Below are 15,510 nucleotides of genomic sequence, written 5' to 3'. Positions count from 1 at the left end.
AAGGCCAAGCTGTGAAAAATTAAGATTGATCTAAATCACCATTTGGTATTTTTTGTTCTTCTGCACTTTCTCCCCTGACTTCTTTAAAGCATAATCCTTTTTTCCACCAACAGGAAAACACCAAATAGTTCAAGCCAACCCAAGAGTATAATAACATACACTTTGCCAGGAACAACCCTGCTGAGATCTTGCAGGTCTCTTGCTATCTTTCATTTTTATGACCATGAATTATCAATGAATAACTTTAGGAAGTAGTCATTTTTTTAAAGGCACACTTTTGCATTCTGATGATTATCATATATACAGATTATTTTAAATGCTATATATTCCCACACTGCAAGAACAAAACACACACATACAAAAAAAAAAAATTTAAGGATCATTAAGTATGCTTTCTTTCCTCTACAGGAAAAAAACAGAATAAAATAAAATAATATATATTTTATACAATATATAATACATATTACAAATAATATCTAATTATACATAATATATAATTATCTTATATATTACATATAATTATATATCTTATATAAAATAAATACATAAAATATATAAAGTATATATGATATAATATATAATATATAAAATATATTTTATATATATACACACACACACCCCTTGGGAAGCTACAGAATTCTAAAATTATGTATCAGTATTCAATCAAGTTTAAGTGTTAACTCCATAATGCTGTCCATTTAATAATACCAAACTTGAATGCACATGACAGTCTTTTTCCCCCAATCATGAATCTATAATTCATAGATGAAATATACTTTCTCACCAAAGATGCTGAAGCTAACTATTCTAGCAACTGTTTTGAAGAAGTAACTGAAAACATACTCACATATGACAAATGTGAACTTAAGTGCCCCAGAAAAATAAGCTAAGGAATGCCATCTTGCCACAGACTCAATCACAACAAGACAAAACTGGAATATAATAGTGTATTAGAAACTCCACTTCAAGTTCAACAGAGACTTTAAAGTCGACAATAACTGAAACTGTTTTCCCAAACATGCTGCTAGTATGCTTCTGTCCCTGACATGAACTAACACCATCACTACCCACTAAGTCCTCCTTTTCTCTCACTTCCCACCCCCAAAGCACACTCTGCTGGGTCCATGTTGTGTCTCCTGCTTCCATCCTGTCCTCTGCCCCAGTTCAGGTAATCGGAGTTCCTGGATGAAAACAGAAGCTCCCTGCTGGGATCCTTGTCTTCACTCCGGCCTCCACACTGCTACCACAACCTTTCACACGTGTCCCACAACCCTTCAATGGCTACCCATTTTCTAGAAGTAAAGTTTAAATTTCTTAGCATAGCACACATGAGTAGCCTTTCAGAATGCGGCCCCAATTCACCTTCTAGTTCTATCTCCTGCTACTTCTGTGATCTGGCCACCCTGAACTATTTGTCATTCCCATACACAATGCATTTTCAGCCTTTGTGACAAATGTTTCCTATTTGTCTCCCTGTGATTTTCTCACCATCATCTGGTAAAATCCTACGCATCCCCTCAAGACCTAGGTCAAATGTCCAACGCCTGGAACCTTTCCCAGTTCTCTCCATGTTCCAAGCATGTTCCAAGGAACAAAACCAACTGTTCCCTTAGCATTCCATGGCATGGATTCAAGACCCAGATGACCTGGGTTCAAATCTGAGTTCTGTCCCATGCTGTTTCATTTGGGGGCAAACTACTTAATCTTTTGGCACCTTAACTGTCTCATCTATAAAATGAGAATATTTTGATCATTGTTACAGCACCTAACATCTGTGTTCTAGTTGGCTTAAATGCCCAAACTGTATTATCAATGTATGAACTCCTTGACTATAGAGACTGGATATGTTCATGTTTTTATCACCTAAAACAGTGGTTGTTATATAAGAAAAGTTAAACATTTAAAAATTAAACAGAATTTACATAAGAAAAAAAAAACTGAACACTATGAAGGAATTAATAACATTCTGTGGTCTCAAGGTGGAAGGGTGGGAAGTAGAGTGAATATGAACAGACAGACTGAAGCCAGAATGTTATTTCTGATAGCAATGTGATCGCCGTAATACAGAAGTAACCAGAAGTTAATAATATCCCATATGTGGCAGAATAGTAGAAATGGAATTATTCCATCATGTGGGTAACACTTTTCAAAGTGTTGCCAAAAGGCAGAGCTGCTGATGTTAACAGCCTGTGTGAAACTGATATCAAATAATTCTGTTGGCTTCATACACAAACATCTTACTTCTCTCAATTTGTATTTTGAAATATTTCAAACCTACAGAAAAGTTGAGAGAATAGCATGTCACATACTTATAAATGCTTCATGAGATTCACAGATTATTAACCTTTTGCTAGATCTCATTTATACTGTTTGGGTTTTTAGGGAGAACCGATCATTAGAAAATCATGACATGAATAGTTCATCCCTAAATATTTCAAGTATGTATTGCCTAAGAACGAAAACACATTATCCTACATGATTCCAGTACCATTATACCCAAGAAATTTAAAACTGATTATTACCTCATAAAGCGCCCATACACCAAATTCCCCACTTGTCCCAAGACTGTCCTTTACAGCTGTTTTTTTCTGTGGTGTGGGCAACTCGGAATCCAATCATGCATTCTGCATTGCCTTTGCTGGCATGTCTCCAAAGTGCCCTGGCCTCTGTCTTCGATGACACTGACGTTTTGAAGAGTCCAGGCCACACTATCTGGCTTTGTGTGATTGGCTCCTCTGGATTTTAGCAGGATTATCACCCAATTATGTTGTCTTTCCCACCACATCATATCAGATGCACATGATGCCAAGCTGTACCACTTTCAATGATGATGCTACAGTTTCATCATTCAGTAAAGGTATTTGCCCAATTTTTCCATTAATAGAGAAATTCCCTTTTGTAACTAATAAATAATCCATGTGCTATACTTTGAGACAGGGTGCATGTTGCGTTCCTTAATAACTCTACCCAATGGTCTCATCATCCATTGATGATCTCTACCTGAATCAATTATGGCTGTGATGGTGCTAAAATGGTGTTTGGGTTTTTTTTTCTATCACTCCTTCTATATTATTAAATGACATTATTAACTTTGGACATTAAAAAGTTTCTTTTCTAGCTCCTCCCCTTTCAATATCACTATAGTCTAAAGAATTATTTGATTTCATGTATTATAATCCATTATCATCATTATTCTTTTTGAATCTCAAACTGTCCCCTGGGAGGTGGGTTAGACTACTTCCCGTCTGAGTGGTAATTTCTCCCCTTCAAATTTGTCCTTTTGATATGCCCTATTTGTCTTTTACCATTTCTTAGTGTTCTGGTACAAAATGATTTTGGCCCACCTTATACTCTCCCTATCCCAACCTGGAATCAGCCATCAGTTCAAGAATCTGTGATTCCCTTTAGTGGAGAGGATGTTCAAAACTAAATTTGGGGCACTGGATGTGCTTCTCACCAATGAAATTTTTAAAATTGTATAGAAGATCCTGACATAAGAAAATTCTACTTCTTTCAGAATGTCAGAGCTAACATGCAGCCAAAGAACATAATGCAAAGGCCATCATCTCCACCTCTACTCCCTCTGCTATCTCTCCATTACCTCTCTTGGCTAAGAACATGCTACACTGCCGTATACTTTTCTTCCCATGAGCTGTTTTCAGGGAAGAGCTAAACTTCTGTTTAAAGTTTATGATATAATACCCTATTGTCTTAAGTTGATGTTGCCTCTAAGTCAGAACTGGCCTCTCCTACTGGGGCAAGGAGGGTGGAAGGATTAAAACTGGGACCAATATCTTCTTTGTTACCTCTCAACCTCCAGTGATCTGAGACTACATTTTCAACCCTGTACAGGACCAGCTGAACAGTAAGTACTCAATAATCATTTGTTGAATCATCTACATAGCTTTGTGTTCTATCTGGTCCCAGGCCCTTCCCACTATTAACATGGCTAATAATTCAGATAGTAAAGGCTAGACACATACACAATTCATGGATGGATATTACATAGCCTTCTCCGTAGAATAAGAAATCTTGGGATTTGCTCAGATTCAAGTCTTCAGATGCTTTAATGGCTCTATTTGAACATTAGTGTGTATTGTGATATAATAAGAACTATATGATCTCTACCCCCAGTTCCCTCTTGGAGGTCGTGGGAACTTCTAATTTATAGCCCCTCACAGGTGATAACCTGAGGCTTTCAACTGACTTCGGATGTGACAGGCAATCTTATGGAAGTGAGCTCTTAACCTGTGAGGTCTGCACCTACTCTGGTTAGTGGCAGAATTGAGTTAAATTGTAGAAAATACATTTATGTCCACTTGGCGAAAAACCAACACATATCTTGGTAACCAGAAGTATTCTGTGCTGTGTCAAGTATGAGAGTAGGAAAAACAGTTTGGTTTTTCCCTATCTTACAGTTTGTTTTTCGTTTCAGTTAGGACTCGTGAGTGGGGACAAAGTTGATGGGAGTCAGGCATGCCTAGACCTCACCAGCAGAGGTCAGAAGAAGACAGGAAGTACAAAAAGAAATGTGTCTGTTTTTACATAACACCCTGACATTGGAAAGTCTGTCAGTCATGTATCTTGAGTAAGATTTCACACTACATTATATTAAGACTTTTTTAAGATATAAATAGGTTCCAATATTCTATACACAATGCAAAAGATTGCACTACATGAAGGGATAGCTGAATCTATGAAAATATAGTTTTACATATCTGTTCCTCCTTATTAAAATCATCAATAAGCTCAATGAAACAATATAATCCATTATTAATACTGTTCTCTACAGAGTAAATATAATGTTTGTTTATGTGCTTAAGTGCCTGTTTGGGGGAAACCAAAGCACTTAGTAAACACCAATACTAATGCTCTTAGGAAGGACTGTATACTACTCTTCCTCTTTTAAACAGAGAACTGCCTTATGTAAAATAATACACTGGCAAAGCTGGAAGGAAAGCTGTGATTACCCGACTATGTACTAGTGTATAAGTCTTCCCCAATGGAAATAAGAGCATGCTTCAAGTGTATGCTCTGTAAAGACTACAGACCAGCAAGACTATCATTTCTAGATTTTATTCCATTTTAAAAATGTAAACTTTTTCTTTATTCATTTCCTGGAAATAGTAGAACTTGGCTACTAGGACTAGGCAGTCACCATAGAACACAAGAACTTAACTCAAACCTGAAGAACTTGGGGGAAATCCTGATAAACTAAGAGGTTTCCAGTCTTAGACTGTTTTGAATGTGGCTAAGTTCTCATTCCACTTTAAAGAAACCGAAATTGTAAAAGGCAGTGTGTCATATTAGTGCAGTTTCCGTACAAAAGGCCTTAGGGAAACCCAATCAACAGACTCTGAATCCTGTCCCCACCCCCAAATAAAAGATCGATAAGTGAATATAAAGTTATATCTTATTTTAAAATAAATTACTAAGGTATGCATAGGTCATTTTTTAGTGATTCCTCATTAAACTAAACTTGTTGGAGAAAACAATCAATTAATTATAAGCCTAATTGCATTAAGAGGTCATTTACTGTATAGGCACGTCTCTTAAAAAACTAATAAAAATTTTTGAAAAACAATATTCCTCAAGCTTGCATCCTCCTGTCTGGTATTTCTTCTTTTCTTTACTGCCCCATTTATTGAATCATTTAAATCACTGATCTGAAGACTTTCAAACTTTCTGGACCATGAAATTACAAAAGGGGGAGGGGAGTGTTAGAGAGAGAAGTCAATACTGGATTGCCAGATTTTTATCTTGCCAAATGTGGATATCTTTTGTTAAAGATATCTTCCAACTCTTCCTGATTTCTCAAATAAAAGACACTGTAACACTTGAAGGGACAAACTCTGCCAGTCTTTATGTCAATATATTTAATTTTATAAAGAACTCATTACATTAATTCAGCCCAAAAGAGAGATCATAGTCAGAGGGTGGGAACAAATCCTTATGTTCCTATTCAAGGCAGACTGCCACAAAGTTCACAGGGGCAGCATTACTAAGTTCTCACCATTAGTCATTACTTCCTTCTCAGTCATTCCTCAGCAACAAAGAATCTGCCTTTCCCCTCCACCTGCACTACCACTACATTTCACATATACTGCGGCCCCACCAAGCCACCAGTCATCTCCTACCTGTTGTCATACTGGATCTTCCTGTAGTCACTGCATGTGAGCTTCTCTAAGGCAGAAACTATGTCTTATTTAATCCTAGCATTCTATGCAGAACTAGGCCAGTGCTTGATACACAGTTGCTATTCAATAATGTAGATATTAAAAGAAAGATATTCATTTGCTGAAACCTCTAGGTTATGATACTGAGAGAGAACCAAGCAGTCACAAAAGAATTCAACTGCAGGTCTGCCTGTAGGGTTCTCTATATACGTAAAATGGCAGTTTCATCTGCATCTTAAGGTTTTGCTACAGTTTTGATTTTCAGAAAAGTTTGATATCAGGAAGATTTTCTAAAATATTTTTCATATTCCAATTCCAATTTCACCTTCATTATCTGAAATTCAGCCCCTTGTCCTCATCAAACATATATGAACTGATAAAAATCCCAGTCAATACCCCCACTTTCATTCTACAGTTCATTTTTTGGTACAGAAAAAGTGGGGACGAGAAGGGAGATTTCAAGCAACCTTAAAACATTCCATCACTACTTCAAAGGCATGCCTGGGTGTGGAACCAGTTCCTTGCTATGCATAACAAGGAAAGATTTTAAAATGTTGACAAGTTTACTATGTAACACTTCTCTAAGTACTTAAAATACTAAAATACCCACAGAAAATGATTTTGGTTCTTGTAAGAAATTTACTAAAATCTCTAACAGTCATGTTTCAAAGAGCTGCTGGTCTAGAATGGTGCTTTATTTGCCACAGGGTACATGAGAATCACTTGTGAAGCCTTTAAAAATTACCTACCAAGAGGCTCCTCCCCAGAGAGGCTGATTTCATAGACTGAGGGGGGACCTGGGCAGCTGTGCTCTCAAAGCCTCTCAAAACCTAGATTGGGACCTGCCAGTCTAGAATGAAGTCTTTCAAGCACCTATCAGAATCTCCTAAAATCTCCTAAAATTATTTCACCATTATTACTATCTTACAGTGACATAATGAGGTCCAAAATCTAACAATGACTGTATCATTTCCATATAATATGGCACTTAAAATCACAAAGGTGGTCAATTCTATTCTTCTAACAAAGGCAATTCACCAGTAACTGTAAATAAATCAAGAGCGGGACTTACCCGTTCCACAGCTGCATTATGATCTGGGAGTTCCTCCTCACTGCAGAGGAAAAACAGTATTATATGAAATTGTTGAAATCAAAACAAACTTTTAAAAGCTCATACACTTATAGGTACATATGATATACAATACTTATTTGTCATCACAAGAGGTACATAAGTTTCCATTCGCTGAATTCAATATGAAACGATAGCTACTCTAGAACCACAAGGCACCCCCATCTTCAAAATCCAGCCCTGAACTGTCAAATACAGTAGCCACAAGACACATTTATTAATTAAAAAAACTATTTAACATTAAAATTTAATTCACTGTAACACTGAGTTAGTCTCACTAGGCACAGTTCAAGTGCATGAATGTCACGTAGCTAAAAGCTACCATATTGAATGGTACAAATATAGACCATTTCCATCACTGCAGAAAGGTCCACTGGACAGCAATGCTCCAGACTAGGAGTGAGCAAACTTATTCTAGCAGGATAAATATTTAAACAGTAAGTATTTGAGGCTTTCTGGGCCATACCATCTTTTTCACAACTATTCAGCTCTGATGTCATAGTACAAAAGCAACCACAGACACTATGTAAATCAAGTGTGGCTCTGTTCCCACAAAACTTTTATAAAAATAGGTGGTGAGCTGGATTTGGTCCACAGGCCACAGCTTGCCACCCTCTGCTTTAGACCACCACCTCCACTCTTGGTTCAAACTACGGTCTATAATCAATGATTGTTTAAAAAAATAGCATAAGGAACAAACTGCCTCCAACAGACTTGTGAATTTAAAGAAAAAACTTTATTCAGTACAATAAAGAATGCTTGGCTGGGTGTGGTGGCTCACACCTGTAATCCCAACACTTTGGGAGGCTGAGGCAGGCAGATCACCTGAAGTCAGAAGTTCAAGACCAACCTGCCCAACATGGTGAAACCCCATCCCTGCTAAAAATACAAAAATTAAACAGGCATGGTGGCAGGTACCTGTAATCCCAGCTACCTGAGAGGCTGAGACAGGAGAATCGCTTGAACCCAGAAAGTGGAAGTTGCAGTGAGCTGAGACCGCACACACTGCACTCCAGCCTGGGCAAGAAGAGCAAAATTCCATCTCCAAAAAAAAAAAGGAAGAAAAATGCTTCACTGTCAAAATTTCAAGAGATTATTTTTTAAATATACACTAAAAGATCAAATTCATTTCTGATATATTTGTGGTATTCTCTCTAATATAGAATATTCTGAGATTCTTGTATTAACTGTCAGTAATATAAAAACCACATGCTATTCATAAACAAAGTTATGCACTTTGAGTAGCCTTCTCAGTAGTACTGTTTTGGCAACACTATGTTTATATTCTTGCCTTAGTTTCTCGTGAGATCAAATAATATACTACCTTGAAGAGCATAATAGAGCAGTATTCACCAGTTCGGTATTTTCAAAGGCATTCTTTTTCTACTATGAGGAGTCCTTAGGTGAACGACTACAACTGCCACAAAACTAACAAAAAAGAGTAACAGCCAAAAGAGATCTTAGAGAGTCCAAATCTTTCATTTCACAGATAATAAAACTAGTATTTTCACTTAGTCACTCAGCCTAACAGAAAGATGTTTAGCACTAATTCAGTGGGTTCAACTTCAGACAGACAAGATCTTAAACCATGCAGCAGTATATGAAGAAAAGGGATGGAGGCTGAGAAAACAATTCTCAAGAAGAAACAAAACTGATTAAAAATAAAAGAGTCTTCAGACCTCATAGATGGATGACAGAGCAAGTATGTGGTCCAGCTTTCCTATACAGATGTTCTGGCATGGTTTCTCCATGTCTAAAACTTTTTGTGGAGAATCTGCTGTGTGCATACCAATCTCCACAGAGCTCTTCCCCCTCAAGTCTCTGTGCCAGCATAGGCTTAAATTTCACACCCTTCTGAGGATGACGCTGCTGCTGCTTACCAAGAGCTCCCTGTAATGTCCAGAACACGCACGTTGGCATGCGGGAGGAGATCAGTAAATGGTGCTGAATGAAGGTATGAACAGGAGGATGAACATATACCTGCAGGCATGGATGCATCCTTACCATGCCTCCTAAATATCCTTCAAGTGGAAGAGAAAAAAGAAGGACCACAATCTGGACGAATGCAGAGAATTCCTTTAGGTCAGCAAACTATGGTGCATAGGCCAAATCTGGCCCACTGTGTGTTTTTGTAAAGTTTTAATGGAACACTGTCACACTCTGCCATGAATGTATTGTCTCTGGTTGTTTTCATGCTGCAACAGCAGAGTTGAGCAGTTGTGACAAAGACCGTATGACCTACAAAGCCAAAGATTCTTCATATCTGGCTCTTTACAAAAAATGTTTGACAAACCCTGCCTTAGAGAACAAGAGCTTAAGGGCACCTAAAGGGTGCTTTAAGAAAACACCAAGCTGATAGCAAGTACCTGTATCTCACAGAAATACAGGAAGGGAAAACCATAAGACAGTCATCTCTGGAAAGAGAGAGACCTTAACTAGATACATTGTTTATCTACTCCTAAACTTTGAAAGTATTACTAATTAGAGTTTATGTGCCTATAACCTCTCAACAGCTAGGTGGAGTATTCATGTTAACTATAAGATGAACTTTCATTGGGAAACATAAAAGTTAACTTGTTAAAATTAATAAGTTGACTATATTGACTAAATTTTATTTTTGTTTTTAAAGTAAATTTTATCTAAGTTTAAATTTAACCCAGTCAAAATTTACAGGATTGGTAGAAAGAGTTCTCAAGTCTTTGTAATCAAAATTATATATATATATATAAAATTATATATATATATATATATATATATATATATAAAATTTTCACCATGTTGGCCAGGCTGGTCTCGAACTCCTGATCTCGTGATCTGCCTGCCTTAGCCTCCCAAAGTGCTGGGATTACAGGCGTGAGCCAGCGTGCCTGGCCAATGATATTCTTTAAAAACAAACACACCTTTATTCTGCATATCATATACAGTCATTTTATACAGTCATAGTAAACTACATTTATATTTTATAAATATACACATTTTGATAAGTAGCTGAAAATCTGAAGTTTGGTATTAATTTTATCTTCTTTATTTCTGGTATGACTTCCTTCTAATTCTTCTATTAATAATTTGTGATCTAAATACATTATCTTTCATTATCCAAATACCAAACATTCTTTGTTAAGTAGACTAGCAGTGACTATTTTTGATTAAAATGTTAAAGTTCTCCAACTTCTTCCTTAAACAAGCTCTGTTTCTCCATTCTCCAGCTTTACCTCCATCATGGCACACACTGGGGAGAACACCTCACTGCTGAGTACTAAACAAACAGGTTGCTCATCTAGCAGAGCTCAGTTGGTTTGGCAACAGCTTTTATATTTATTGTGTAATCTATTCCAAAACCAAGTTGTTCTATATTTGTTAATTACTGTCACTCCATATATAATAACACGTAATTTAAGCTTCTAAAACTGTAATTAGATATAAACTCAGGCAACAAAGGTTACAAAGTTATTTTTGCCATTTTATTGTATTAACATTGACACTTAAAACCCAATTTCATTGCAGAATGAATCAAAAAGTCCAAAGAACTAAGACAGTAGAAAAAAAATGCTCTTTTGATCAAGGTGTGACAGGGAATAAGATCTAAATGCTTACACCAAGTGATTTTATTCAATAGTGCATAAAACTCCAGTCTGTGGTGACAAGCAATAAAAACCACTAGTAACAATGTCTGGAGAAAATGTTTTACTTAAACTACTCATTGTACTAAAAATCGCTGATTTTGGTGAAATGTATTAAGGTTTGATATTACCCTAATATCCATTTCTATGCTTCATTATGTTCATTTGTGTTGCCTGTTTGAGGACTGCATCATGGAGTAAATAAAATTAGTGTGATAGTATGAGAACGAGTACCAATCTACTTTATTTTTAAAAAAGCAGTGAGCTTAGCTATCTTAGTACATATCTCAATAGCAGTGTTCATTTCAAACAGTATCCTTCTCTTTGGGTCCTCGTTTTCCTCCTTTAACTTTCTTTCTAGGCATTTCAAAGCACTTGTTCTGTATTTCTCTTATTTAAAATACAAGAAAGCAGCAACAGGCAGCATACTGTAGCAGTTCAGAATGCAGGCTCTGCAGGAAGACTGCCAAAGTCCACACCCTAGAGCTGACGCTCACTGTCAATACAACGTGGGCAAGTTACTTGAACTCTGTGCTTCAGTTTCATCACCTAAAAAGAGGAAGACAAAAACAGTACCTACCCCAAAGAGCTTTTCAGGGGAATAACTGAATTATTCCATGTAAAGAGCATAGAACAGTGCTCAGCACACGGTAAGTGTACAATAAATATTAGCACTTTTTCCCCACTAGACCCAAATGGACCTTAGCACAGACAGTGAAAAAACAAATACAAAAGAACTGACTGCAATATTCAGATTGCCAAATACAGACTAGGCTCCTGGGTCAGAACCACTTATTTCACAGTTGTAATAGTTCAAATACGGTTTTATACCCAGAAATGCTTCTCAATAGACAACAGTCAGAGAGACCAGATGCTTTCAATCACAAGTGTGGACAAATCACTGGATCCACATTTGCAGGCACATTTCATGAAATTTAGCTGGCACCTATATTCATTATTTTACAATTTCATTTTTGTATGCCTTTCAGATTTGTGAATGCAGTTTTTTCTTAAAATTCATTTTAACTTGATGGTATGTTTTCAATTCCCCCAAATTAATGGACTGTGTATGTGTGATCACATGGGTGTATTTAAACGTTAATAATGTACTTGTGCACTTAGAATTTTACATTGGAATCCAGAATGCTAAAAAGCCAAATACAGCATTTGCCAGTTAAAAAAAAAAAAAAAAAAAAAAAAACTACCTCTTGTTTCTAGGGCCCAGCTCATGTTAAGCAATTAAGAAAAGAAAATTTAGGTAATTAATAGATCCTTTTTGGAATGCACAGGTTTCCATATGTATTTTAAACCATACTAGACCATCTTATGATTTAAAAAATAAAAATAAAAAATCTAGTACAGTTGTTCATTCCCACCAAAATCACTTGTGAAGGTCAAAATCAGCTGAGGTGTCTCCTATCTTTAGAATCAAAATCTAGGAAACCCTAGAAATCTATTTAAACAATTTCTCAGCTGATTCTAATGTGCAGGCAAGTCTGGGACCCACTGGTGTTACCAGTCTTAATGCTTAAATTGTCTTCATATCCCAGATCTGCACACTACACACAAATATGCAATCATTTCTTGTCACATTTGTAGCCAAGTTTGATTTTTTAAAGAAGTAGGGGTGGAGGTTTAATTTAAGAACAGTATTTCCATCATAGTTAAATATTGCTGTTAGTCTAGTGAAGTTCAAAGCCTTCTGATTATAGAGGTGGGAGGACTGCTTGAGGCCAGGAGTTTGAGAAACAGGGCAAGACCTGTCTCTACAAAAACAAAACAAAGTTTTCTGATTATAACTACTCAGAAGAACATTTCAGATAGCTAATGTCATTAGGTATAATAACACTTAACATTTGTCCAGAACTTTATAAAGTATCCTTATATTTTACTTTTTCAAAGCCTCAAATACACCTGAAGGTACATAAAAAAAGGTACGTAAACTAATTCCTGCTTTAAAAATGAAGCACAAAATGTCTACATGACCAGAAAACAGCAAAGCCACAAGAAGAGCACACATTCTCCAGCTCCGGGAACAGTTTCTGTTTGTTGGCTGGTTGGTTTTACTGTCAGAAAAACATAATACAACAAAATAAATTCTAGACTCAAAGAAAAAAAAAAGGAGAAAATAAGATCAGAGGACTGTACATTACTGTGAACTATACAAAAAATGAATGTTTTTCCTTCAAAATTTAATCATGCAGTATAAAATAAGCAGCCCTGGCTTTTTTTTCCTATTGATAATAAATGAAATTGGAAAAGAGCACAGTTGAATGAATATTTAGTTAATCCTTAAATTGTATGGAACCAAAGTATAAAGATGACTAGAAGTCTCTAGCCTGTAGGAATCTGATTAAACAATACCAGAACCAGAACAGACAGATTCATATCATGTGCAGGATGTTTTTAAGGTTCCAAATTGTTTTAACTGCTTTCCTTTATGTGATCTAGGCCTCTCTCAATTCTTTATACAACATATTCAGGATGAATGGAATTAATTTTGAGAAGCAATATTATGAATACATTTATAACTACAAGGAAGATGAATGGCATTTCTTTACAAGGCTAATTTTTAGGCTGCATAACACTAAAGTTCGAATTGCTATTTATTTTTAAAATGCACTGGTACAGAATGAAATGTTTTATAATTATTTTTAAATACAAATTTTCCATTTGCATTTAACTCTGTTGAATTATTAATATCATCTACTGCACTTAATGTTCTTACTAAATTGCAAAAAATATTAAAAATTATATTCTTAAACATAGTTAAATTTTAATCACAGAGTTGTTAAAAAAACCCAGGAATTTAGTACCAAAAAGCATATTGTAAGACTATTCCTTATTCACAGCAATTATATTAAAAATAAAGAAAATCAGTATAATAGGTGACCACAGAAACATTATAATCAAAAAAGCAAGCTTTCAATCTATGCGACTTACTGTAAAAAGCCAAATCTATCTGTGACTTTGTAAACAAGGTAATCAGCATCTTCCCAAGGTTCAATCTCTGCACCTTCTCGTCCCTAAAATAAGGCACAAAAATAAGTGTTAATCAGTTTACAAAACTGTATAATTTTTTAAAATAAGGACGAAGAAATAAGAGCTATTTTTAACGTATTATTAAAAATAAGAGCTGGAAGTGAGGCATTACGAGCCTTAACTTTTTCCCCCCTTTAAACCCAACTATTTTTGACAAGATAAACACTATTTCCTAGTTATGACTCTGGAAGGTGCTGTGTGTCAGCAGCAGCTGACGCGGAGCTGAGCCAGGATCAGGCCAGGGTTCCTTAGGGAAGCTGATGAGGAAAGAAGAGCGATGGGGATGAGAAGCTACTCAAGAAACTGCCGAACCTTACGGTTCTAGACCAAACATGTCTCAGAAAAAGATTTTTGGGGGGGGCCTTTTTATGCAAACTCCTCAGAGAAGCAGGCAGAGAAGCTCCTCGTCTATTTCTTTACTTCACAGCTATGCCAGCCTGAAACTACTCTTGCCAAGGTCAAAAATGACCTTCCAGCTGTCAGATCTGCTGGACGCTCTTCAAGCCTCATCTCATGGATCTCTGAAGCGTCCTTGTCAGGGTCGCTCACTCCCTCTTCCCAACTCCTGTGACGTCGTACTCTCACAGTCTCCTCGTGCCCCGCCAACTCTTCTAATGGCTTTTTCATGGGTAACTCGTCATTGATGGTGTGCTCAGAGTTCGGTCCACAGCCCGCTGCTCTTCTTAATCTAGGTATCATTTACTCTTAGACTATTAACTAACACTGATCAGTGAAGAAACCCCAAATATAACTATCTATACCACTCCCTCAAATTTCAGACTCAAACTCCCAACTGTCTTGTGGACACCTCCATCTGTCTGCTTGTGTGTTCTCCTCTCAGTACACTGTGAGCATCCTGTAGGCAAGGCAAGGAGTGCTGCCACTCACTTCTATGAAGCTCCAAGGCCCAGCACGATGCTGCCTGGATTAACTGTGTGGGGAAAAAATGCACACAAGCATTTGAATGAGAGTGACACTGGTTCTAAATGAGTGAAGCAGTTAAATAAGTTAACTAAGTTTTTCATGGACTACAATAAAACCTCATCACAATGAAGGAAACTGTTTCATGTTCCAAAAATGAACTCTGGGAACATAACTGCTGAGCACCACCTGTATGCCTCATGGAAGCAGGGCACAGTGCAGGTGGCTTGCTATGATTTAATCTCCTGTTATCCTCACAAATAATCAAAAGGAACAGATATATAATTACAAGCAAGTGATACAAATACAAAACATGACATTTATAAATCACTGCTAGGACTCATTATAAACCTCAGGAGGTAAGGTACAAGGAGGTATGTCAATTGTCAATAACTGTGACTTTCTATAATATCAAAAAACAGATTCCATACCAACATAAGGATAAAATGCTAAAGGAAATTATACACACTTGTATAAATTCAAAATCTAAGATCCATGGTAAATTTGTAATAGATGTAAATTATGAACGCAATGGATATGTAATTCCATATACTTAACTTAGTCAAGTATTTATTGAGTGCCTAGTGTAAATCAGGTAATGTCCTAGGCATTTAGGATACAA

General features: G+C 36.4%; 1 protein-coding gene and 1 long non-coding RNA gene across 5 annotated transcripts in view; one reads left to right on the top strand and one right to left on the bottom strand.

Moving 5' to 3' along the window:
* The window catches only part of LOC105490603 (USP6 N-terminal like), a 159,329-nt gene that overhangs the window by 59,307 nt on the left and 84,512 nt on the right, over positions 1–15,510 (bottom strand). For all 4 annotated transcript variants that reach the window (XM_011756397.3, XM_011756395.3, XM_011756393.3 and 1 more), the window contains 2 exons: positions 13,869–13,951; positions 7,249–7,288 (listed from right to left, as the gene is read on the bottom strand). In XM_011756397.3, coding sequence (XP_011754699.2) covers positions 7,249–7,288; positions 13,869–13,951 — 123 coding nt within the window. The remainder of the gene's footprint in view (positions 1–7,248; positions 7,289–13,868; positions 13,952–15,510) is intronic.
* LOC139356423 (uncharacterized) lies at positions 2,728–4,569 on the top strand. The gene is made up of 3 exons (XR_011608280.1): positions 2,728–2,857; positions 3,821–3,865; positions 4,436–4,569. It is a non-coding gene; the product is annotated as an uncharacterized lncRNA (long non-coding RNA).

Source organism: Macaca nemestrina, chromosome 9 (genome assembly GCF_043159975.1).
Source record: "Macaca nemestrina isolate mMacNem1 chromosome 9, mMacNem.hap1, whole genome shotgun sequence".
In the NCBI taxonomy this organism is placed as follows: domain Eukaryota; kingdom Metazoa; phylum Chordata; class Mammalia; order Primates; family Cercopithecidae; genus Macaca; species Macaca nemestrina.
The sequence above is the reverse complement of the archived record's forward strand: the minus strand, read 5'-3'. Positions and strand labels throughout refer to the sequence as shown.